At 45.9% G+C, this 24,264-nt stretch overlaps 2 protein-coding genes across 11 annotated transcripts in view; both read right to left on the bottom strand.

The window, feature by feature from the left end:
- Positions 1-6,381, bottom strand: part of rgs12b (regulator of G protein signaling 12b) — a 40,766-nt gene extending 34,385 nt beyond the window's left edge. For 7 of the 8 annotated variants that reach the window (XM_070978867.1, XM_070978883.1, XM_070978891.1 and 4 more), the window contains exons 1-4: positions 6,307-6,381; positions 3,796-5,121; positions 3,391-3,630; positions 1,473-2,456 (exon numbers count right to left, since the gene is read on the bottom strand). In XM_070978867.1, the coding sequence (XP_070834968.1) occupies positions 1,473-2,456; positions 3,391-3,630; positions 3,796-4,878 (2,307 nt within the window). In that variant the 5' untranslated portion in view covers positions 4,879-5,121; positions 6,307-6,381. Of the gene's footprint in view, positions 1-1,472; positions 2,457-3,390; positions 3,631-3,795; positions 5,122-5,780; positions 5,825-6,306 lie in introns of those variants that run through there. The other variant, XM_070978874.1, reaches the window with a different exon arrangement.
- Positions 6,382-8,013: 1,632 nt separating this feature from the next.
- htt (huntingtin) overlaps positions 8,014-24,264 on the bottom strand; it is a 32,438-nt gene continuing 16,187 nt past the window's right edge. For 2 of the 3 annotated variants that reach the window (XM_070978638.1, XM_070978648.1), the window contains 30 exons: positions 24,059-24,181; positions 23,709-23,968; positions 23,432-23,574; positions 23,048-23,276; positions 22,775-22,916; positions 22,479-22,658; positions 22,022-22,198; positions 21,695-21,771; positions 21,048-21,183; positions 20,801-20,923; positions 20,476-20,683; positions 20,181-20,326; positions 19,528-19,705; positions 19,323-19,424; positions 18,984-19,168; positions 18,773-18,899; positions 18,539-18,642; positions 18,128-18,282; positions 17,903-18,042; positions 17,718-17,803; positions 17,495-17,625; positions 17,273-17,405; positions 16,962-17,117; positions 16,657-16,847; positions 15,962-16,076; positions 15,510-15,723; positions 13,972-14,191; positions 13,591-13,753; positions 11,256-11,416; positions 8,014-11,117 (listed from right to left, as the gene is read on the bottom strand). In XM_070978638.1, coding sequence (XP_070834739.1) covers positions 10,904-11,117; positions 11,256-11,416; positions 13,591-13,753; positions 13,972-14,191; positions 15,510-15,723; positions 15,962-16,076; positions 16,657-16,847; positions 16,962-17,117; positions 17,273-17,405; positions 17,495-17,625; positions 17,718-17,803; positions 17,903-18,042; positions 18,128-18,282; positions 18,539-18,642; positions 18,773-18,899; positions 18,984-19,168; positions 19,323-19,424; positions 19,528-19,705; positions 20,181-20,326; positions 20,476-20,683; positions 20,801-20,923; positions 21,048-21,183; positions 21,695-21,771; positions 22,022-22,198; positions 22,479-22,658; positions 22,775-22,916; positions 23,048-23,276; positions 23,432-23,574; positions 23,709-23,968; positions 24,059-24,181 — 4,719 coding nt within the window. In that variant the 3' untranslated portion in view covers positions 8,014-10,903. The remainder of the gene's footprint in view (positions 11,118-11,255; positions 11,417-13,590; positions 13,754-13,971; positions 14,192-15,509; positions 15,724-15,961; positions 16,077-16,656; positions 16,848-16,961; positions 17,118-17,272; positions 17,406-17,494; positions 17,626-17,717; positions 17,804-17,902; positions 18,043-18,127; positions 18,283-18,538; positions 18,643-18,772; positions 18,900-18,983; positions 19,169-19,322; positions 19,425-19,527; positions 19,706-20,180; positions 20,327-20,475; positions 20,684-20,800; positions 20,924-21,047; positions 21,184-21,694; positions 21,772-22,021; positions 22,199-22,478; positions 22,659-22,774; positions 22,917-23,047; positions 23,277-23,431; positions 23,575-23,708; positions 23,969-24,058; positions 24,182-24,264) is intronic. The other variant, XM_070978657.1, reaches the window with a different exon arrangement.

Here is a 24,264-nt window from a genome sequence, read left to right as displayed (position 1 = left end):
CTAAGAATCAATTAAGGCCAATGCATAATACACTGTGTTGCATATATACATTTAGATAACCAGTCCTAATACTTATGCACTTATAATAAAGGTTTGCTTATGAAAGACAGAAGAACTACTACATCGACACAGCAGAGCTACATTCGTTACAGCAAAATCCACATTTTAGTTGAACTAATCATGGCTTACCATGACAGCCACAGAAGCAAAGCTCTGTAGTGAGACGTCATTGCTCAGAGGGGTTAACATCCACCTTCCTGTCACTCTCAGCCTCTACCCTGGCCCTGGCCTTGTAAACACTTCCTCCGATTGTCCCCTGGGGGTCCCTGGGACCCTGTCCACCAATAATTTTGCTGGGGGAAGCACCAGTCTCCTCTAGCATTAAGGAAACGAGAATCTAACGCCGGTAGCTTTCAAATATGTAAATGCAGTCGGAGGCAATGCAGCTGTTTCCTACATACTTCTTAGGATTCTGTATGAGCATTTCACCAGACGGACAGCAGAGAGGTTAATGCAGAAGGAATCCAGTCAGGCTGGATATTTCTTTCACCCTCTGCCTGTATCTCTTCCTTTCTATTGTCTGGAAACAATAAACAGGCCGTCACTAATGTGTTGTATCTAAATGCAAAAGGAAATGTATTCTCACAATATAATGCAGCCAATGTATTCAAGTGTAGCTTCATCTTAAATGGAATAGTTGGATAGTTTTCATTTTCCGTTACACTACTAATGTAACCATGCTGCTTTAATCTCTGTAATATTCAAATGTGAGCAAATATACTTTGACTAAATCAAACAAACAAGTCACATGTACACCACTAAAACCAGTCTGAAGTCTGCTCTGTAATTGTGGTGAGTCTCATTACGGTGGGAAACAGGTGGTTTTCAGGCGAAGGCAGATGCCTGGCTGGTGCATAATACATGATCTGATACTGGAGCAGTGGGGATAAATAACTTATCAATCCACATGCAAGTCTGGGGAGAGTGCCAGCTGGGGTGCTCGCACTCTGCAGCATAGTACAGGGATGTTTGGTGAGGTGAACAGGGTTCCTTGCTGCTTTCAAAACCGCTGGAAAGTTTTACACCTGAGTGAGAAAGAAACTTCACTCGAGCGCTGAATGGGTTAAATGCTAGGTCTCATAAAGGAGAGGGTGAGAATGCAATGGAGAGCAGTGGGATGAACACGGGTGGATTTATAGCCTCAATAAACTGTAGTCTTGGACACGCTCTGGTCAGAGTAAATTTCCACAGCAGGGGGGTGTGATGGGGGATGCTACCTGCTGCCCGGGCTTCTCATCTCATGGTCAGTTTTAACACAACTCTTCCAAAAGCACCCAAACTGGCTGAATGCAGGACTGTAGTAAGACTGACCATCTACTGGATTATGAATACAAATGAATACACTTTGCGATCAGCACAAAAACAAATTGAAAAATAATTCAGATATGTTTCGACCTGTATCAAAAACGTACCTTTTTCTCTCCCTCCTTTGCATTCCCTCGTTTCTTCTCTCTTTCACTTCTCTCTGCTCCAGCTCTCTCCCTGTCCCCAGCACCAAAAAGCTTCTTAGCCCACTCATCTTTCTGAACAGCCAGCCGGTGGGTGTGTGACTGGGGATGTGAAGGAGGAGGAGGCTGGCTCCCTGCTGGTGGTGGCAGGTGGTCTCCGGGGGCCAGCGGGGCCCGGTAGCGGTCGGCCGGGATCTTATTCATGGGTGGGGGCAGGGTGCTGCAGTTAGCCGATGACCATCCGTCGGTAGATTCAGCGTAGGACTCCTGATCGCTGCTCAGGCCCTGGAGGTGGCTGTGATGGTGCTGCTGACGCCAGTCTCTCAGAACATGGACTGGCAGCCACCGCTGCTGCTCCACTCCTACTCCTCCACCCCCTCTCTTCTCTCCTCCCCCCACAGCTCCTCCCCGCTTCCCTGGTGAGTAGTGGTGTGGGTGGACTCCTCGAGAGTGCCTGCCAGGGACATCAGGGTGAGCCAAGGGGAGAGGGTGAGGGAGGTCAGCCAGGTGTGGTTCGTGACGGTAGTGGCCATTTCTCAGAGCTGGTGGAGGAGGAGGAGGTGGGTGGGAGGCTGCGGCTCCTAGGGTGGGGCTCCAGGCCTGCTGGGATGAAGGTGGGCTGTCCCAGTGGCGTGGTCCAGAGGCGTGGTTGTGAGTAGGAGGACCTCCAAGGTCTACTAAAAGCACCCTGTTGCTCTTCTCTTCTGGTAAAAAGTTTCCGATCCCGCTGTCACTGTTGCTGCTGGTGCTGTGGTTCTGCTGGGCGTCATTGTCTGGATCGTGGAAGGCCCGGGCGCGGACTCCCTCAATGTTGTCCCCCATGTCCCGGTACAGGACGGAGACAAACTGGAGGAGAGGCTGAGAGCTGGGGGGGAATTCCAGGCAGCCCCCTGTGTCTGGGTCAGGGGTGCACTCAAAGCCAAACCTCCGAGCCACACCTGAATGCACCTTGGGAAACAACAGTCAGCGTCAGTCCATAGGATGAGATTTTCAACAATATGTCACTTTTTCTCAATGAGAAATCACAGAGAAAAATAATAATCTAATTAAATAACTGTGGCTGAATAGTGTTACTGACCCTAAATTAAATGAAGTAGTTCTTCTGTAAAACACTCAGACATTGACAGTAAAGAGTGTGAATCTTTATTTATACCTCTTTAAATCATAATTTTAGTATTTTAGACTTATTTATAAACCAGTAAATAAACATAAACAGTAAACAGTCACATTTGAGAAGTTTGGCTTATGGTACTTAGTTAAATAGAAAAAAGTTTATTTACATTTGCTTTTTAAGAGGTATTGTTTAGGAGCCACTACTGAAAAAGGGTAAACAATTCAGAGACCCTTTTCCTACTATTTCCTCCCAGATGAAGACCTCGTGAGGTCTAAAGCAGTCACAGTCTTGAACCAATAAGCCTGACTTTTTTTTTTTTTTTTTACTAGCTTTTCTTCTTGCTCTGCCTGAAGTACATCTTTATTTTTTTTCTGTTATCAGTGTCTCATCTTAAAGAGCACCTGGGGGGGCGCTACTCTGTCGGAGCGACTCCTGACAAGGCTTCATTTCACTTCTCATCTGTGTGTGATATGTACTGTATTTTTGTTTGAGCCTTGTCAAAGGAGAATTTCTGTCACCATCTGGGACAGACAATAAAGTCTATCTATCTATCTATCTATCTATCTATCTATCTATCTATCTATCTATCTATCTATCTATCTATCTATCTATCTATCTATCTATCTATCTATCTATCTATCTAAGAGCCTGACTGAGCACTTGGCTCCAGTATTTGTTTTTGTGTTTGGGATGGAGTAAATGGAGTTATTTCCTTTTTAATGTGACTTTTAATTCCTCAGTGTATCTCATCACTATCTCTATTAATACCTGGTGGTGACAGAGTTCTGGATCCACAATGAACACATGACAGGAAGTCCTCAAACCGCCCTCTTCATCTCGTCCATTGCTGAAGTGACAATCGTCATGGTCGTCCGTGGCCTGCATCGTGACCAGTCCGAAGAATCGCCGGTCATCGGGACAACAGGCACTGAAGGCTAGTTTCTCTGCAGGGTAGGTGGCCAGAACCTGACCTCTGTCACTGCACAGACGCACGCTGTCATGCATGACCTGGTCAAATATAGTAATAAGACACTCACGGTCACCAGGCATCATTAACAATAACATGACTTTCAATGTTGATACACTTTGTTTTATGAAATAATCATACTAATGTTTTTCTAGTTTTGCAGCAATTCAAGTGTATAGTTAACAATCAGATGGTTATGATCGCACCTTCATGAGGACCAGTGAATGGATCTTTTGCTCAGCCCGGAGGCGCCTCATGCTGCATCTGATGGCTTGCAGGCTGTCATTCTCTAAGCTTGTCCCTATGGAGGCCAGCTCGATGGAGCCCAGATAGCCAACAATCATGCCCACATTGAGGATTCCCTCGCTGGGCTCTAGGACCAAGTCACCCCCATCTCCCACGTCCAAGTCTTCATGCTGGTGAAGGTGGAGATGACGGAAATCCGATTCCAGGAAGACTGAGTCATCATTCAGAACTTGGGCCATCTCCTCCTCTGAGAGCAGGTTGGGGTTGCTCTGGGATCGGGAGGAGTTCCGATATGGAGGGAACTCCGGATCAGATAGTGGACGTGGCTTCGATGAGGAGCTAACGCCAGGCCTGTCCTTGTCTGAGCTGCTGGAGGAGTGGCTGGAGTTCTCAAAGATCATATTAAAAATGCCTCCAGACTGCAGCTCTGCCACAACTTTCTCTGCCCTGTTGATGCCCAGTTGCTTAGAATCCAGTTTGGGTTTGTACCATCCCCCACGGGCTCCACCGCCCGACCTGCTGTTATTGTTGTTGTTAACGCTGTTGTCATAGAAACCATCCAACTCATCATCACTAGAGCAGGAGTCCAGGTAAGATGCGGCCATTGTGTTGCTACTATGGTGACGACTTCCAGCAGTGCGTTGGTGGTGATGGTGCCGCCTGTGACGTTCTCCCTCAGCGATGACCAGTTTCAAAACTCCAGAGCAGCGTCCAATCAGTTTGACCACATCTTCATGGGACGCCTTGGAGACATTGATGTCATTGACGGACAGGATAAAGTCTCCTGAGCGCAAACCCACATAGTCTGCAGGGCTCCCCTTCAGGATGCAGCTGAGGACACATGGACTTTGGCCTGACAGTGTGAAGCCATACCCCGTTCTTCCTCTCGCCACCTCCACCGCCCGTATACGACCCTGCTGGTTGGAGGAGGAGGAGTGTGGCGGAGGCTGCAGAAGGTTCAGCCCGCTCCCACCACAAGGGCGTCTTTTGGACGATGCATCCACTTGCCTGAACATTGTGCCAGGGAACTTCCTCTTGTCCATTGATTCAGTAAGTTTCAATCAGTCATCATATGGCCCTGGGCTCCGCTCACGCAGGAACACGGGACATATCCAATGTGTGTCTTCTTGTTTAACTGCTCTACTGTCAAGCTGCTACGAAAAAGTGAGCAGCAGTTCCAAATGCAGCAGAGGGGTGAAAGTTTGGCCTCAGTTCTGGCACAGCCTTGCTACTGTAGCATTCCCATCCTGGTGTCACTCTCTCTCCCAATTCACAAGCTCAGCTACCTGCAGCACAACAGAACACAACCAGGTCAGACATGAGCGCAGTGGAACATGTGTTTGCTGCTCCTATCTGAGCTTCTCTTCCAAGCACAGATCAGACATGGAGGCTGTGTGGTCTATGTGGCAGCATGAGGACCCAATATGATTCTAAAATCGTACAAAATGCCCAAAGCAGGGCTATTTTTATACCATATAATCATTATTAGTGGTAATATTGACTGTCATAGCGCATGTTAAGAGGGAGGGACTCGACACACAGCCGCACCTGTGCAGGGTGGAGTCTGTGGCGCTCTGTCCAATGGGAAATACGTTTCGAACACCTAGCAGGCATGCAGGTAAAATTAAACAGACCCTGCCCACAACAAGTTCAGGGGAACTTTCAATCCGGGTTTTGTTTTTTATCATCGCATTTGGTTTGTTTTAAACGACTCTTAACCGATAATCTATCCAAGACACTTCAGTAAGAGGCTGTAAATAAAATATTAACGTTAGCGGAGATTGTTAGCTGACGCGATACCGTTAGCTTAGTTAGCCGTACATGCTAGTAAAGCTACACGTTAGCGCTGGTAAGGAAGGTCGCTGTTAAAAGAAATTAAGAACTATGTTTGTCACTGAACTCTCAGAAGTGCATGCTTTTTTAAACGTCAGTTCACCAGAGTTACTATAAAAACTTTCTTGCCGTTACTTGCTGCTCAAATGTGCATCCATCCATGCTTAAACTATAGTCCCGCCCCCCGATTTCCAGTTCTGTGGAATGTCGGCCCGTAACTGTGGCAACGGCAGTGTACACAGACTTTTATATCCTGTCATTGGTCTTCCGAGTTGTCAGTCAGATAGCGAACAGTTATGCGGACAAATTGACAAAAGTTAGTTTGAGAAATCACAGATAAAAGTAAAGAACAGCAGCGTCTTCCACAGGTGTCAAATCTCAGAGTGACAAAAAGTGGCCGTCCGAGGCCGCTGCTGTGATCTTTGGGCGTGTTGTTGAAGCAGAGCGCAAGTGGCGGTCTGTCTTTCAACATCACGCAGCCACACGGCAAACGACAACAGCTGGCCGCTCTACGTCTGAGTTGTAAAGCAGGGATAGCGAAGTAAAAGGTGGATGCAGGTCTTTTCTTAGCCGTCCGACAAAGCGGTTTGGTCTAGCGGGATCACTTAGCGCGAGATAAAAATAAATAAATGACTTACTTGTCGGTGTCCGACGGTGACGCTGCTCGGCCAGTTCCCATAGTTTAGTAGCTAAGGTTAGTTGGGTAAACTCAGGGACGATGGGTAAACAAAAGAAAAGGCTGCACCATCTGGCGAAGTAGCCTTAAGAGGAGGAGGAGGAGGACTGGAGGAGAGGGAGGTGTGCAGGGAGCGAGCAGCGGAGGGGGGTGCACGGGGGGGCTTCAAACAGTTTAAATAAGACAAGAAAAGAAAAAACACAAAACACAAGTTCAATCGCTGCATAGAGCCCTCAATGTCTGTAATCATAGTCTGTCTGGTCGAGAGAAGTTAGACCAGACTGAGCTGCAGAATGAGTCTTATCTTATGCTTTGCTTTGTTTTGTTTTGTTTTTTCTTTTTTCTTTTTTTTTGGGGGGGGGGGGGGGGGGGGGGGGTGTCAAACACTACTGAAGCATGAACCCACCCAAGTCAGTATAGTGTTGCAGGAGCAGCTTCACACCTGAACCTGAACACAGCAGATAGAAGACCAGCTACAGCACACCAGCTACAGCACACACACACACACACACACACACACACACACACACACACACACACACACACACACACCTGTTGGTTTGTGTTCACCTTTTAATTCTTTAGCCTCAAAAGGTTCAGATTTTGCAATTTGGAGTTGCATTAAGGCCTAAGAAAGGTCTAAGACACGGCAGAGACATGAGTTCATTTTTCAGTTCAGCTTTATGTAACGTGCACAGAAGGTTTGACTTTGTAAATGATGTGTAAAGTGCTCTGCTTACATCATTCAGCCACACATGATAAACCAGGCCCGCCTTTATTTGAAGGGGTGTGTATTAGACTGACACCACACCTGTCACAAACATAAAGGAGTCTTTAAGAACGTTTATGACTGCTGTCAGCAGGTGTCAGTTATGTCATTTTAATGGGGGTGAGGTCATTCATAAACATTCATAAAGACTCCTTTATGTCCATGACAGCTGTGATGTCATGGTTGACGATGTCAGTGTCACAAGTCTTATGCACATACCCGTTCAAATAACGAGTTACCAACCTTTTGTAAAGTCAAGTCATATGAAGTGTTTGCCATGTACAGTCGCTTAATACCTGTGCCATGGTGACTTCAGCTCAGTGCTTCTTGAACCATATGGCAGCAGTCTGCTAATCTTGTTAATACCTCTTAATCATCAACCACCCCTCTTAATGGGTGCTGTAAAACAAAAGCAACATATGCTTTGATACAGTTTGTAAAAGGGAATTGTGCAAAATGCAATAACTCCATTGTGAGAGCTCAGAGTTGAAGCCAAAGGGCCGTCAACAGGCTTCAAATGCAAGACTGGACCTTTAAATGAGCACGCTGAATCATGCCCAACTTACTTTGACCATTTGCTGTCTATTTGTTTTTATTATCATTATTCATTTCCAGGCATCTGAGATGCTGTTTGCTCTGACAGCGCAGACCAGGCAGAGCATGGCAGAACTGCATCCTCACAGGTTGATTGTGTGAGGAGACAGAGTGGACCCCGTGTGTGTCAGGCAGATTGTTATATCACACCTAAAATAACACCTTCTGCTGGTTTGTCATTGCAGTAGTTCAGCTGAATTTCCCATACGAATCACGCAAGATAACATCTTTAAATAATTTATTCATTTCTATAACAGATCATATGCAGTGATTCATATCTTTAAAAATGAATGGAAATACACAATCTCTTCATATTCTTTTTTTATACAGACAATTGTTAAAAAAAAAAAAAAAAAAAGGTGAGAAGGAGGCTCCGGGGTCCGGCTGAGGGTCCAGACTGAAGAGGCTGTAATGGGGAATCACACCACTCACAGTCTGAACTTCTTCTATTACCGCCTTCAGAGAATCACTGGCTAAATCCCAGCTGTGCCAAGCAGTCACCAAACTGTATTCTGTAGAAAGGGGAAAGAGAGGTATTGTTTTAAAGCCAAGCCCCAGCGTTATGGGGCATGTCGAGAACTTGGCAGAGAGGAGATTTAACCAAAGTGATTCTCAGCGCTTTCATCAGAACAAAAACAACCACATTTTCCTCTGAGTTGTTGATTCTTGAAGTGGAAGAAAAATGAAGTGTTGAAGTGAAGCATGTTAAATCAGTTGAACTTGACCTTTTATCCAGGACCTCCACGCCCATCTCCCCAAACCACAAAAGATTTCTGGGTAATCGTATTACCCCCTGCAGGGGTCCCCAGTCGGTCTTTTACTCGTCTAATGCCTGAGGAAGATACTAAAAGACAAGATGAAAAGCACATTTTCTCTATCCTGTTTTTGAATTCTGTCCTTTAATGTTACGCTTCGTGCAGAAAAAAAAAGGCTTTCCGTCATCCTCCATTTCTGTCCTCACCACAAAAATCTAACGTGACTTTAAGGAGAGAAACTGGACTCATTTCATCTACTTCAGAGAGGCCTCTCGCTGGAATCTCAACAACAGCTGCAGAAGACTCACTCGTTTATTGTGTGAATACATTAACATGATCGAAAGGAAGCCACTCACATTGCTTTTAAGGGTGGAAAGTGGTAACATTTAGCATCCAAATCACTGATGTTTTTACTTTTATGTACTGTTGCATATCAAGAAAGCGCCTAACATCAACATGAGAGGAACTTCAAGTTTTTAAGTGCTAGGTGTATTTAATATTCTGCACAAAGACAATGAAATATTTACCGATCTTCAACAGAGACAAAACAATACTTAAAGCTCAAGAAAAAACAGAAACCTCCCGCCGTCACATGGCATCAGCACGCTACACGTCCTCGTCTGTTGATTTGTCAAAGCCGCTGTTGGTTGCGAAGGTTACAAGGCTCCCTTTGGATTGTGTCGCATCTCTTCCACACAATAGTCGTGGCAACCGTGCCCACGGAAATACAGTATTAAGGACTACGCGAGAAAAGAGCAGTAATGCTAAGCATGCTTTCAAGCTTTCAGTGTACAGGACATATATATATTCAGTCTTTATCTAAGGCAAGTGTATGTACAGAGTAACGCCGCCCAGCACGCTCCCAGGCAACTCAAGGTCAAGTCTTCGATAAAATACAAGCGCGTGGCTTTCTGCCGCTTCACATTTTCTTCGTTTTCTGATGGTGTGTATGCGTGTTCGCACAGACAGCAAAGAAAATGACATCACATTATCTCACTGTCTATTTAAAGATCTCATCTTTACACAGCTCTTATGTTCTCATGCACCATGGCTTTTCATATTTCTTTACATTGACTTTATACAAGATACCAAGGTAACTCCATTTAAAGACGACTGCAGAGGACTTCCAGTCTCATTACAACAAGTCACATCTTACATCCTGAGAATTACAAAAGTACAAGAAATGGACAGTTGGAATCATTCAGGTGCACCAGGGACAAGTTTGTTTTTGTTTGTTTGTTTTTTTTTAAAAAAAGAGGACTAGACAAATAAGCAATATGATAAAATCATAAGAGGAGATGCTTCTCCCCTGCTACTGATTAAAAGAAAAGACGACATCGCTGCAATTTTGGTTTGTTTCTTGCTTGACAGTTTCCACCTTCTGAAGTGTCAGTACATGGGCCCGTACAGTTAAAACTATGCATCATTTTGAAAACTCAAGATTTTTTTTTTTTGTCGTCTTACTTCCCAGTATACACCTGTCCAGTTCTTCATCCCCTCATTCCACCATCCAGAACAGGCCACTGCATCAATACACGACTTGCAGCAGCTTGCTGAAAAGGCTGCAAACAAGTTTGCCCTCTCTGCAGGGGCAATACAACAGCCTTCCCCTGCTTCTCACTGTGCATGGAAAGAAAAATAATAATAATACTATGGCTATTAGTGATCATTCTTACACATAAAATGATTCACTATTTAACTTGTGTGTCGGAGAATGACCGCAAGTAACTTAAATATGAAAAGTCCTTCAAAGATACGAATTATCGACAACAGTAAGCAGGCGTTTCTGACCATCACGTCAGCCCATTGTCAGCGTCCTAACCCGACCGTAAGCACTCTAACAAAACGCACTGAAAATAGATGCATTGAAACTTTAAATATAGGAAATACTTTGCATTTTCTAACTTTTTTTTTCTCTATTTTACTTTACTGACATCACGATACTCAAGCAAGTCCTCACAGGAAAATAAACAAATCCAATTTTGTGTTTGATTAATGTTTTTATGGTTTTAATCAAGGTGCTGTCATTCGTCTCCAGGAATGGTCTCTTGTGGGGGGTTGGGGTTTGAGGGTTTTGCAGCCAGTGTCCTTCATACAGCGGTGCTCTTCAGACAGTCCTTTCATGTTTAGATACACCCTGAAACTGACGTGGATTCAGCTCTCCCCTTGGTTTTTCTTTAAGCTCACTCCACTGAATTCATCATGGTGACTTCAGTAGTTGTCATCAGTGTAAAGGAGGGAAAGGGATGAGGCTACAGTAGCTTTTTCTAATGAAACATTCTGTTCTTCCCCTCTATCACAACTCAAGGGGGAGGTGTACATGGAGATCTAATTTCTCACCCTACCACATTTCTCTCTCTAATCCAATTTCCTCCCCATGATTCACCCCCCCCCCCCCGCCGTCCTCTCTGTGCCTTCTTGTCCATCTCAGTCCGCTGCCCTCAGAGTGATGTGTCCTGGTGAATGGACTGCAGACAGCCTAGCAGCTGGTAATAAGGGCTGCCCGGCGAGGCCACAGTCTCAAAGACGGACTGGAAAGCCCTGCGGTCCAGCTCCTCGTCAATCTGGTGCCGGTAGAAATCCATGGCCACCAGGCAGAACAGGTTGACGTCCACCACCTCGCTGGAACCCATTCGGCTGATGACGTGTGGCAGTCTGGATGAGAGCAGGGGGGTTAAGGACAACAGACCTTGCTGTTCTGTAACTGTACATTTTCACTTTGCTGCTACATCCCCTCATACAGATACAACAGATCGCTGTGCTGCTCATGGGACGTTTGGCATGTAAGGATACAGGGCTGAGATCCACTGGGAGGTGGAAGCCGAGACAAAGAAACAGGACAGGCTCCACATGGCCATGGCCACTGGTGTCCTCTGAGTGAAGTTGGACAAGGATAGCAGCACCCAGTCTCGCACCATAGAGGACTGGCCTGTCGCGTGGAGGGTCTGGAAAACCTGGAGGTGGGTGCAGAGCAGAGGGAGATTAAACTGATGGACTGACAATACCACCAAAAAAGACCTATTCAAATCAATGTTTTCCCCAATTTCCCATTAAAGTGTGGAATTTTCAAAACATCTTAAGTGATCTTTGCAATCATCAGAGCAGCTTGTCTCTTTGTTTTTGAGGTCTGGCAACAATAAATGTACATTTTCTGAGAACAAGCATCATTTCAGGTGCATTGTACACCAGATGACTCACAGGCAGGTGTCCTTCCCTGACAGACACTCACCGTCAGCGGTCTTTGATTGCAATTTTCACACAGGAAAAACAAGGCTGCTATTCTGGAAAATGTCACATTTCTGTTAAAATTCAAAAACACTTCTGGTGGTAAGTTTGAGGATAGAAAGGCAGCCCACAGTTCGCAGGTGTTTTTAAATAAATAATCTCGAAACAAAAACTGCACTTTGCAAGATTAGCGTGGTTTTGCAAACCACAACACATATGTATGGATGATTTCCATTTTGATATGCAGTGGCATGCAGAAGTTCTGACTGACTGAACAGTCGAGTGAAAGATGGACTGAAATCCAAAATTCAGAAAGTTAAAGATGAAACATCCTCTTCAACATTTTAAGCAAGAATCAGCAGCCACAGCTCCTCCAAGCAGCTGTCTAGCACACTAAAAATTCAACTGATGCCCACAAAGCAGCAGAAGACTGTAAAAAAAAAAAAAAAAAAAAAAAATAGCAAAGCGTTTTCACGTTGTCATTTCCTCAGCTCATTATGTAGTGAATAAATGGCAGTTAACAGGAACAGTGGAGGTCAAGTTGAGGTCTGGAAGACCAAGAAAACTCAGAGAACAGCTCATAGGATTGCTATAGAAAGGTAAATCTGACCCCTTGTTTGACTGCAAAAGACCTTCATGAAGACTGTGCAGACTGTGTGGTGGTACACTGTTCTACTGTGCAGCAGCACCTGCACAAACACAAGCTTCATGGAAGCAAAAGAAAAGAAACATTTACACAAACCTGATGCATTTTAGACACAAGCCCCGTGGACTGATGACGTTAAATTAGAGCTTTTTGGCCACAACGAGCAAAGGTGTGTTTATAGATACAAGGCTGAAGAATTTCATGAAAAGAACGCCTCTCAAACTGTCAAGCGCAGGGCCGATCGCTCATGCTTTGGCTTTGTGTTGCAGCCAGTGGCGCAGAGATCATCTCACTGGGAGAGAGAAGAATGGATTCAATTAAATACCAAAATATTCTGGAAGCAAGCAGTCTGTAAAAAAGCTGAAGATGAAGAGAGGACGGCCTCTACACCATGATAATAGTCCTAAACACACTTCAAAATCCACAACGGACTACTTCAAGAGGACCAAGCTGAGGGTTTTGCCCTGGCCCTCACATCACTGAAAATCTGTGGACAGACCTCAAAAGAGCAGCGCATCCAAGACGGCCCAAGAATCTCACAGAACGAGAGGCCTTTTGAAATGAAGATTGGGCAAAGATCCCCCAAACAAGAACTGACAGATTCCTAGCTGGCCACAAAAAGCCTTTACAAGCTGTGATCGTTGCCAGTTGGCGTGTTTAAAGTACCAACCATGCAGGGTGCCCGAACTTTTGCTTCTGCTTCTTTTTCTGTTATGTTATTTTGAAACCGTATAAGAGGAAACAAGTAATCTTGCTTAAAATATGAAAGATATGCTGTTTAGAAGTCAGGTCACCTTTGGCTCGCTTAGCTATTCAGTGACATGAGCTTTGACCAGCCCAAACATACACATGCCAGTCAGCATGGCTCAGAATCATGCACCTACTCTGAATTCTGACTGCACGGATCTCATTTTTCTTTCTTTAAATCCCTGGACGACGACGACGACGACAACAACAACAACAGGAACCCACTGTCTTTGCACCAGCTCAATGTTGCTGTGACAACTTATTGTCTGATGGGACAACAAAAGAGCTGGCAGATCCAGTCAAAACAGAGGCACCAAGTAGCAACTTCACTGAGGCTGGACTGCAATGAAATTCTCTGTAAGGCTGCATTCAAGAAGCAAACTACCAGTAAGGGAACACACAAAAAAAAGAAATAATACAATCAGATGTCATTTTGAACATTTTCATTGTTCAACATAGGAAGCATTAAAGTGATCTTCCATGAGCATAGATTCGCGTCCTGCTGCTGACCTTGTAGACGACAGTGGCCATGAATTGTGGGTAAGGTTGCTGATTGGACAGGAACTCCCCGATGACCTTGTTCATGATGTCCTGCGGCGGGAAGAAGTCATCCAGAAACTGCGGCAGAATCCTGGACACTACCCGAGCCTCGCTGGGTAAACCTTTCCGGATCCTGCAGACAGGAAACACCAGAAGATCAAATGATGGGAAACAAAGCAAAAACATTTATCACCTGCCATCAAATTGTTCTGGACATGAATCCCATAAAAAAAAAGTGAAGGATTAAAGCCACAAATGTAAGAGTTAATTGTGTCTGGTTTGTTTTTACTAATAACACTAATTCTTGGATACCGAGTGTGCATGTGTGTGTGTGAGTGTGAGTGTGTGTACCTGTCGAAGAGCACAGAGACCCTCTCCATGGCAACAATGATCGATTCGCTGTCTGGGGCCTGAGGGTCAGAGTGGGTGGGGCGACTGGCAGGGCTGGCTTTCTCCTTGCCTGAGGAGAAACCAACATGACCCGCCGTGACGCCCACCGCCTCTGCTACGGCAGAGCCAGAGTCAACCTGACCTCTAACCCCTGTCACGTCAGAACCCGACGCAAGCACCGCTGAGAGGACGAGAGGGGGGGAGGGGGGTGGCACCGGTTGAACCAGTGGGGGAGAGGTTAGAGTGGGAGTAGGGACACCGATATCACAAGATTCAGATCAGAATTTTGTTGACCTCAAACTAAAAATTGGTGAAATTCTGGGAGCTACCCTCGGTCTAATCACATCCTTAAGAAGCAGGTTCACTCTAAGTGTCTAGTGCTTAACGTGTTGCAGTTTCCTGGGTACATTGTATACTAGATTATCCTCTCCTGTGACCTGAATGTGCTGCAGCTTGCTTTGCCGTACAGCACATAAAAGGGAGGTATGTAGAATGTTATACGTCAGTTTGCATTCGCGAGAGTCGGGTTTACTCAAAGGAGTTACTGGCTAGCTCTGGCAACAAAGGGGTGTTATTCAGTCAGTCACCATATGACCAACAACATGCTAAGAGACGCTAGGGTTAGTAGGGGCCGACGTAGGGGTTAGAGGTAGGGTATGTCAGAGGTATGCATATAATACGTGTATCACATGCAAGAAGCGAGCATTAAAGGTTTGGTTAGCAAAAAAAAGGTGCTGTGCAGTCAAGAGAGATTTAATGTAAATCACTAATATCAGTCAGCAGTTACCTCTGTGCACTGGAAAGGTAATAATACTTAACCACAGCAGTGACTGTACTTTCCTACTACAGTAATAACATTAAGACAGACTGCACAGATTTTAGGAGACACTTTCCATGCATTGCTAATAATACAACAGAAATTTGTCTTATGTGCTGGAAGCTGCATGCAGTCTAATATAAGCTAGTGAGTTAGTATTTCAGTAGTCTCGGAGGGCTGCAGTGTATTACTACCTAATGTTATTCTTAGGACCGTCCCAGTTCTTAACACTTCCCCTTTCTTTTAGAGTCACCCACAGCAACAAGGTAAGCAACTGCAATGAGGGACAGGACACCACCTAAGACAGCAGATCCTAATAAGGCAAATCATTTGTGAGGGAGAGGTGGGGGGTCATGTTGCAGCAGGAGCACCACTACATTTTACTGTGCATGCTATGAGGGAGGAAGGGGATGTTAATAGTTAACCTTGCAGGTTTGCAAGCTTAACTAATGTCAGTGCTGCATCAGCTGCAACTAAAGTTAAAGTAATTCACTACTATTTAGAGTGTCCATGCAGGTGAGTTAGCCAGCTCGCTCAGCGCCTTGGTGAGTTTGCATTGGGAAAGTGAGAGCAGCAGCAATGAAAGGACCACTCCTCATACACCACATGCAGGTGATTTACCCAGAATGCTACAAAGCATTCATGATAGTTTTTAAGTCCATCGTGTTAGCACCTGTCTTACCAGTGTACATGCAGGTGAGCATGAGGCCCAGGGCAGCCATGGCCCTGTGTGGCGACGGCATGTTGACTCGGTCCACGCTGAGTTTGACCAGCGCTTCTCCATCCACACGAGACAATTGCTCTGAGAGCAGGAGGCGCTCCAGACCGCGCAGCACGCAGTGATAGATGACAGAGGGAGTGGAGTCCTCACTGGCAGACACCATCACCCCACACAACTAAAGGACAGGGACAGAGGCAGCACATCAACTCTTTATATTCAGTGTGTATACATATAGCTAAAAATTCACTCAATACTAATTCATTATGAGTTACTTCAGTGCACTGATTCTGGAGGAAATCAAACTCAATGGGGTTGTTATTTTTTAGTGTTTCTTTTTCACCCTTCCTGTGATGATGCAATACATTATCAATCAATTTCCTGTTATATCACACATTCACTCACAGCATGTTTACCTGTATGATTCCAGCCATAAACTCTGCTCCTACATCCAGAGGGTAGTTCTCCATCATGTAGAAGGCCACGGCGCACATTACCAACACATGCTGCTGGTTATGTAGGTTCACACAGCTGCAGGAGACAAAGACAGCAGACGTACAGATGAGAGGAATAAAAGGAAAGAAAATGGAAAGACCAGTAGATATGTTTGAAATGTGAAGGGCAGCACCTAGTGGCCAAAACTTGCATTGCATTCTTGGTCCCATCACCTCACTGAAACTATCAAGACTGGATTTAATGATTGCAATATTGTAATAAAATCATGTGAAAGGACACTGTGAGGTAGGTTGTGGCAGCTGTTCTGGTGCAAATGTGATACATTCTTCCAGGACAGGAATTATGCCGTGACCCAGCATTTTAAAACACGTTTGAAAACTGTTTTAACCCATCCTGAGCACAGATTCTACGTTGACTTAAGGGTTTCAGTCTCAGATCAAAGAAAATTGGGACAGGCAAATTGAAAAGCAAAATCTGCACTAGCCGTAGGATGGATAAAACTGATTCCAGTATCCACTTACCGTTGTGGGGGGGTGTGTATTAATGCGCTGACACTTGTTTCCTGCAGCTCTTTCATCATCAGCTCATTCAATGATGAAATTAGGTCAATGTCTGTGTGTTGGTGTTGGGGAAAGAGAATGAGAGCAACACTCACTGAGCAATAGCCCTGAGGTTGGACAGCAGGTACTCAGAGACGGTGGGGATGAGCTGTTTGGCCGTGTCATCCAGCAGGTCACACTCCAACACATACAGCACTCCATGCAGAGCCCCCATCCGGCTGGGCAGGTGGGTGCTGCGCAGGGTCGTCTCCAACAGGCGACACACAGGCTCCGCTATTGCTTTGTCCTACAAATATACATTGAGTTTTCATACATTGTAGAGTGTAAGATTAGATGTTAATAATAAGCTGCTATAACCAATCCCAAACACATCCCTCCACCCACACTCAGCCATACTGACCATGCCCAGCACAGCAGCAGCCTTGCAGATGGCAGGCACCAGGTACTGATTGAGGATCTCATCCTCTGGCGGGTGGAGTTTCTGCAGTTCCATCAGGGTGGAGAACATCATGTCGAACTGGTTCCTCTCTGTGAACAGGTCCGACACCGCCAGCAGCTACAGAGAACAACGGGAGGGGGAGGACAGTGGTGAGATTGAGGAAAACTAAGGTCTTTGCATGTAACTGTTTTGAGCTTTAAGTTTTCCCCCCAGAGAACATCGGACAATCCTTCCACTGATGTGAGTGACAGTGTGTGAGTGCCACAGCTCACCGATCGGACCACTTCACTGATGAGTATGGTCGGGGTCCTCCTGTTACTCGGGGAGCCTGGGATGAGCCACTGGCTGTAGAGCTCCAGGAGAAACTGGGAACACGAATGAATGTCCACCCCTGCACGATGCTTCCTGAAAGACAGACAGACATTCGTCTTTCAGCACATGTGTGATGAGACTGTGGAAAGGCAAGTGCACATGTCTGCATTTATTTGTCTGACCTGGAGTTGATAGGAGACATGGGTGGGGAGGTGGGGGCTGGAGTGTCTGCTTCATCCTCCTCATCCTCACCCCATTCTTCCTCTCTCAGCGGGGTGATGTTGTTACCAAGCCACACTGAGTGGATAGAGACCTTGAGAGAGAGGAGAAAAAAAATGTTTTACACTGTTTGTGAAATCTTTTAAATTAAGAACTTAACACACACTTCCTCTGTTTTCACCTCACCTGTCCCAGTTTGTAGTCCATGTTGCCCATCTCTCTCTCTGTGTTGATCTGAAGCAGCAGCTTCTCGTGGCTGATCAGCGTGCCTGCTGAGACAAAATTAAACAACAAATGAGAGTGTTAGGTGGACATGCAGCAGCTGTGAGCAGAGAGAGAGACACACTTGGTGAATGTGGATTATGTGTTACCAGCTGATGCTGCAGACAGCGAGGGCACAGGGTCCCAGGCGTGGTACGGGTGGTGTGTATGGACATTGTCTCTCTTTGACACAAGAGCCTGAATTTCTCTCTCCACCTCTCCCCTGATGACTGCAAGTTTCCTTCCAAACCTGGGCACACACACAATATTAATATTGTTGCGGTGTATACTGCGGTCACCACTGCAGTGCAAACAGAAAATAACTACACAGCTACCGTGTTTCCAGGGCTTTGAGGCTCTTGTTGCGGGGCTGCTGTTCCAGACAGCTGACTGCGGGGTTGCCAGCAGTGGGCAAGGTCATGGCACTCAGCACCAGGCTGGTGATGGCCTGCACTGCTAACACATTCAACTGGGTCCGCTCCAAGTCCTCCTGGAGACAGAAGGATAAACAAAACATTGAGACAGATGGGAGAGACAGACAGGGAACAGAGGGCTGACAGTTTCCCACCATTTACTGCAGTGAGTTTCTGAGGTGTCATGAAACAGAGCGTGCATATCTTCACCATAAAGCTAGCGGTTGTGCGAGTGCTTCACAGGCAGGCAGGAGCGATTCTGTAGTTGTATTACCCTCACCAACCAACGGCACAATTAAGGACATGAGCAATATTTGTGTGTGTACAGTATACCTCCTGCTGTGTCTCCTCCTCCTGGTCCATAGTGATGGGTTGGGTGACCAGCACCCCCAGCAGAGTGGCCCAGGTCTCCTCAAACTGAGTCCTGCTGCTCCAGCCTGAACACGCAACAAAAACATTCAGATGACAGAAAATAAATACGGATCTGTCATACACTCAATCACGCCTGACTTGCAGCGTCTGTAGTAGTAATGGACTATTTTCTTGAGGAGATGACCGTTTCTGTACCCAGTGTGTTGATGCGGTAGAGGAACTCTCTGAAGACGTCCTTTTCCTGCAGGAAGTCCACAGGGATCTCAGGCAGAGTTGTGCCGTACTCTCCTCCTGGCTGAGGGGACCAGCCCAGTTTCCAAACCTACACATACACACACACACAGTTTTAGCAGACCAATGCATTCATGTATACGAACTCAAGGTGAATTACTGTTCATGAACTGACCAGTGGAGGTACTCGGGTGTAGCTGTTGACCAGAGGCAGTCGGGACAGACTGATGACGATGTTGCGCAAGGTTGGTGTGAGGAAAGCAGGGAATGCCTTGTTTCTATGGTGACCCAGGGCGAGGACGCTCTGCAGGCCTTCTACCAACTCCGCCATGATCTCACAGGCTTGCCACTCGAACATATCTGTGACACAGAGGGAATATGCCATCATATATCCTCTAAAGCTCTAACCTGAGATCAGACTCAGCAGAAATCACACAATGAGACATCAAACGGAACAAAAGCCCTGACATACTAAACATAAAACAATCAGCAGAATCTCTTAGTGACTGCTCACGGTTGGCATGTGCTGAGTCCACTTGGTCTCCTTCAGCGTCTCTCTCTGCCTTCGTCTTTTTCTTCTCTGGATGCAGAAGCTGGTCGCCAGGACTCACAGCCACTGGGAAGACAAAAGGTTTGACCGGCAATGAGATGACCAAAACTGTGGCAGTCATGGCATGTGACCACACCAAATCATGAGGTATGCACAAGCATATCCTCACCTGCAGCAATGATGAGGCGAAGGCAGTAGATGAGGGAGCAGGTTTGCGTGGTGTACTCCGGTGTGGACAGCTTGTTCCAGACGCAGGGCTGCTGCAGGGACAGACACAGGCAGGACAGAGCCCACTGCAGGTCCACACTCAGGGGCAAGTGGTCCTGGAGGAGACGCCACACCACCACCTGGACCGAGAGAGACATACATGGGTGAAGATGAACGTCAAGAATAAAAATCACTTATTTTACAGTTACAATTCTATTCTGAAAATACACATTTACAGTCATAATTAAAGCATCTCTATGGTTAGTGCATAAAGACCTCTCATAAATTTTGTACTTTTCTGAAGTCATCAGGAATGGACCTGATTTGGGAAGTTTTGTCATCTCCTGTGCATAAAGTACTAACCACATCCAACATCAGAATTTAAACTCAACAACTCGGATGGAATTATTTTGACAAAATACTACTTTATGATTTAATGAATCAAACTGAAGTTGACTAAAATTAGGAATGAACAGACTGAAACTGACCACTGTTTTATGACCGTTAGTCTGAGAATCTTACCAAACAAGAGAAATCAAAGTTTACTCTGATTGCTTACAGATTCATATCACAAGTGACTAAACAAAATGACAGTTTTACTAGGTGGTCTTTTACCTCAGCGGCCGTGCAAGTGAAAGTGGTGATGAGGTGTTCCTTGTCAGAGGGGATATGAAGTGAGGAAGGCAGCTGGCTCACACTCAGTAGGTACTGGGACAGAGCTCTGCAGAGCGACAGAACCCTGGGGTAGAAACCTGGCTCACCTGAAAAACAGGCCGCAGGCACATAAACACACAGAATACTGCAGAGGTAAAACATTTCTCTGCATTTTCCCTCCTTCAGATTTAGGTTTCAAGCCAATCTGGCAGCATAAGAAATTACAAAACTCTCACTTATGTATTCGACAACTCACCATACACATCAGCTAGTTGGTCCCAGTAGGGCTGCGGTTGGGAGGGTGGCAGGAAGGACTGGTGTGGCAGAGGAAGTGACCCAGTGACCCCTGTGAGCTGCTCTAGGGTCACCTGTAAGGCCGTCTCCAACAAGAGCGACCCCTGACCCCGTGCTAACCGCTGCACCCCCATGCTGAGGGATGGACACAGCAGGCTTAGGTTGAACTCCTGGGGAGAGTAAGAAGGATCGGTTCAGATCAATATGTGAATAGATATGTGACAGATAACAGATTTGTGAAAGATTATCTTTCTTTGAGGTGTGATATCTGGGTGCTGCGGTGTCACCTTGCAGCTCATGACGTTAAAGAGGTCAGCAGGAGGTAGTTTGGTGAGAAGTTCTGTCGTCTCCAACAGGGAAACATCTCCATGAAGACAACACTGAGACTTCACTAGAGCCACGTACCACTCCTAAATGACAAAAATTATGTACAAAAAAAAAGTTTTGTACCTCCCAATTCTCAATTTACAGCATAAAGACTGACAGTAAAAACATGAAATATCAGACCCACAACCTTATTCTCTAACTCCTCACCTTATCTGCAATGACCAGTTCAGGGGCAGGTGGTGGATCCCCATCCAAGGGGTGTGATGTCACAGGAGGTGTGGGGCTGCTAGTGTCGGCAACAGTGGCTCTGAACCTGTCCAGCAGGGAGTAGAACCTCTGATGCCTGTAATGAGACGGATCAACAAAGGACATGGCACGTTTCAGTCAAATTTAACAGAGCTCTGTCCTGCTGATGAACAGCCATATCTCTTACAGATACATGGCACCTTGAGTGGCCCAGTGAGAGCAGAGGATGTCAACTTATTTTGCTCTGAGATACGACATTTGCTGAAAGATATACAGCTAAGCACTAACAAGATTTTAAAATACAAGTGGTTTATCCATGCATTATTTGGGGACCCCACGCAACAAAAACGTGCATGTTCAACTGTCAACAGTTACATATAAGAAAAATCCGATTGGTTACAATGATAAAGTGTCATTTTGTCCTACTACACATTATACTAAGTATGTGTTAAACTCTGTCTTGAGCATCTTGATTTTTTGCTTTGTGTGTCTTATCTCTATTCCTCTGACATTTTTTATTCTACTTTTTATTATAAGCTCACAAGTAAAATGTGCAACGAAATGCTCAAACTATTCCTCAAGTTGGCTGCAATACAGAAGAGTGTTACCTCTGAGCCAGGCCACTGGTCTGGAGGTATTCCTGGATCCGGTCCAGTTCCTCCACAGGCAGCTGAGCTACACTGTTCTACAAGGGGGGGAAGGACAGAACAACACACGATCAAAAGCACATCAACATGCAAGTACAACAAATTCCCAACTCTGAAACAAAGCTTGCATCGTGAATAGGTTTTTCTACTTTTATCAGTGTATTCATGAGTCATACACCCACAAGCGTTCCCTACCAGTATGACACTTAAATAGATTTTATATTATGTTCAACTTCCAAGAAAACTTCCCTCGCAACAAGAAAATGCAAAACCATACATAAGCCATACCTGTAGCGTCTCAGCAAGCAGCATCTCCACCCTGCGACACGCCAGGGTGTCCACCATACGAGCCAGAACCCTGAAGGGTGTACTGAGCAGCTTGTCCACATACAGCATCAGCAGGGAGCCGGACTGGCTCAGGTGGATGCCCTCCAAACACTGCAGGGTCTTCTTCAACATAGTCGGCTGCAAAGGATTCAGTTAGTAAAAGGCAGAAAAAAAAGAGAGAGAAAAGGGTGAAGAGGAAGGGCAGTGAAGGAAAGAAGAGAAGTTAAAATTACAGCAGAGATGAGAAACTGGGAGAGCTACATGAGACAAACTGTGATAAAAAGTACAGAACAGAAAAAGCTCAACACTTACAATAGTGAGTCAAAGTAGTACTTTGGTCAAGATTGAATGTGCTTTATGACTAAAATGACTGACAGTTGAGGGAAGCTGGAAAGAGAAATAAAAGGTGTAATCTCACAGTTGTGAGGTTGTCACAGCGCGACTGGATGGCCTGAATGAAGAGGCCGCTGGCAGCTGAGTTACGGTGCACAGCACTGATGAAATCCTGCACTGGAGGCTCATGGGAAAGGTTGATGAGGTCACGCACGTGGTTGACAATCAGCCAGGTCAGGTGCTCTGAGTCATGGAGGTTCTGACACTACAGATGGGCAGATGAGAAAATTATACATCATTTTTGATGATTCTTGTCCTTTTGTGATCGATTCCAATCGTGTTCAGATTTTTCAAAGTGCCCAACATTCTTCAGAGTCTCACCACATAGTCACAGAAGAGGATGAGAGCTCCCCTGCGTACGATCTCTCTGTTGACCATGGCTAACCGAGTCTCAGGCTTGTCCTCTTCTCCTTCCCCTGAAGAGTGCGGGCTCAGCAGCTTTGTGCACGAGAGGCTGTGTCTCCTGAGACAATGATGGAGACAGGGTCTCAAGATTTGGTGCTGTGCTAAAGTTCTAACAGATTTTGATTTTGTAGTGCTACAAATCGATTTACCTTTACATTATAGACCTTCTGTCACACCATCGGCTCTTACCTGGGTGTCTGGTGCACCTCAGCCCACCAGGAGTAGTTGGTGTAGTTGATGATGAGGAGAACCTGGCACCACAGCAGCACCAGGGAGGGGTGGGTGGTGATCAGGGACTGCACCATGCTGTTCAGACCCTCTAAGGGGTAAAACAGGCCGGCTTCTGTGCCAGTCTGTCCACCTCCGCTCTCACCCTTCAGGAGACGGCTGGCTGCGGCTGTGATCCTGCGAAACATTCCTGAAAGGAGTAGGAAAGAAAGGGAGGGAGAGTCAATATTGTTCAGGAAAATGCAACCGATTTGGTGAATTTCATGAATTTCATTGTAAAGCTCATTTTAAGAAGCTCACACATTGTTTAAGAGACAAAAAACAACTGAAATGACATAAGCTTACCACTTTTAAAGACATGTATGAGACACATGAGCAGTGTGCCCAGCTGCTGGCAGTAGAAGGTGTGCTGCTGCTCCGTAATGTCCACTTTAACTTGTCTGGAGGAAATGTCATCCAGCAACACGCCTACCAGCTGGAGCAGGAACCTGGACCGGGGGGGTGGGGGACACATTTCATGTGAGAGTGAGGAGGAAAAAACAGTGCTGACTGAGCAGAAACATCCCTCAATCCTTCTATCAGAAGCATCCTAAAAGTACAGACAGCAGACACACTCACTAACCTTGCAAAGGTCTCCTCAGGCAGGGCTTTCTGGGCCTCACCATTAGGTTCCTGGTGACTGAGTGTGTCAGCAGTGGGGGGCTCATTTGGAGAGGGGCTCTGCTGATGGAGGCGACGGATTGTGTGGCAGGAGAGGAGATGCGGGGAGAGGGAGAGTTCATGGACCCGGGACAGGACAATGTCCTCAGTGGACTGCGAGACAAGCACCCTGAGCACAGCCAGGATGCCGGACACCCACAGCTGGACTGTAGCTACTGATGCCTGGAGGACCGGAGGGCGGATTTCAAATCAAAAATCTATGTTTTACAATCACTTAAGAAGAAGTAGACAAGGTGTTAAGGGATGTCTCACCATGGTGACTGGGGTGGTGAACATGCTCTTAAGCAGCATGTCTACAGGTCTGAGAGAGGAGGGCGCCACGGTCTCAAACAGAGTGTTCAACACACCCAAAGCCTCCGGAGAGTCCAGGTGCATCTGTGAAGACAACATACAAAACAAGTCTGATCTTACTGTACAAAGCTTTGAATTTCTGTCTGATCACGTTCACCTTCGTGCAT

This window comes from Chaetodon trifascialis, chromosome 2, assembly GCF_039877785.1.
Source record: "Chaetodon trifascialis isolate fChaTrf1 chromosome 2, fChaTrf1.hap1, whole genome shotgun sequence".
Classification (NCBI taxonomy): Eukaryota; Metazoa; Chordata; class Actinopteri; order Chaetodontiformes; family Chaetodontidae; genus Chaetodon; species Chaetodon trifascialis.
This window is presented reverse-complemented; position numbering and strand designations above follow the sequence as displayed.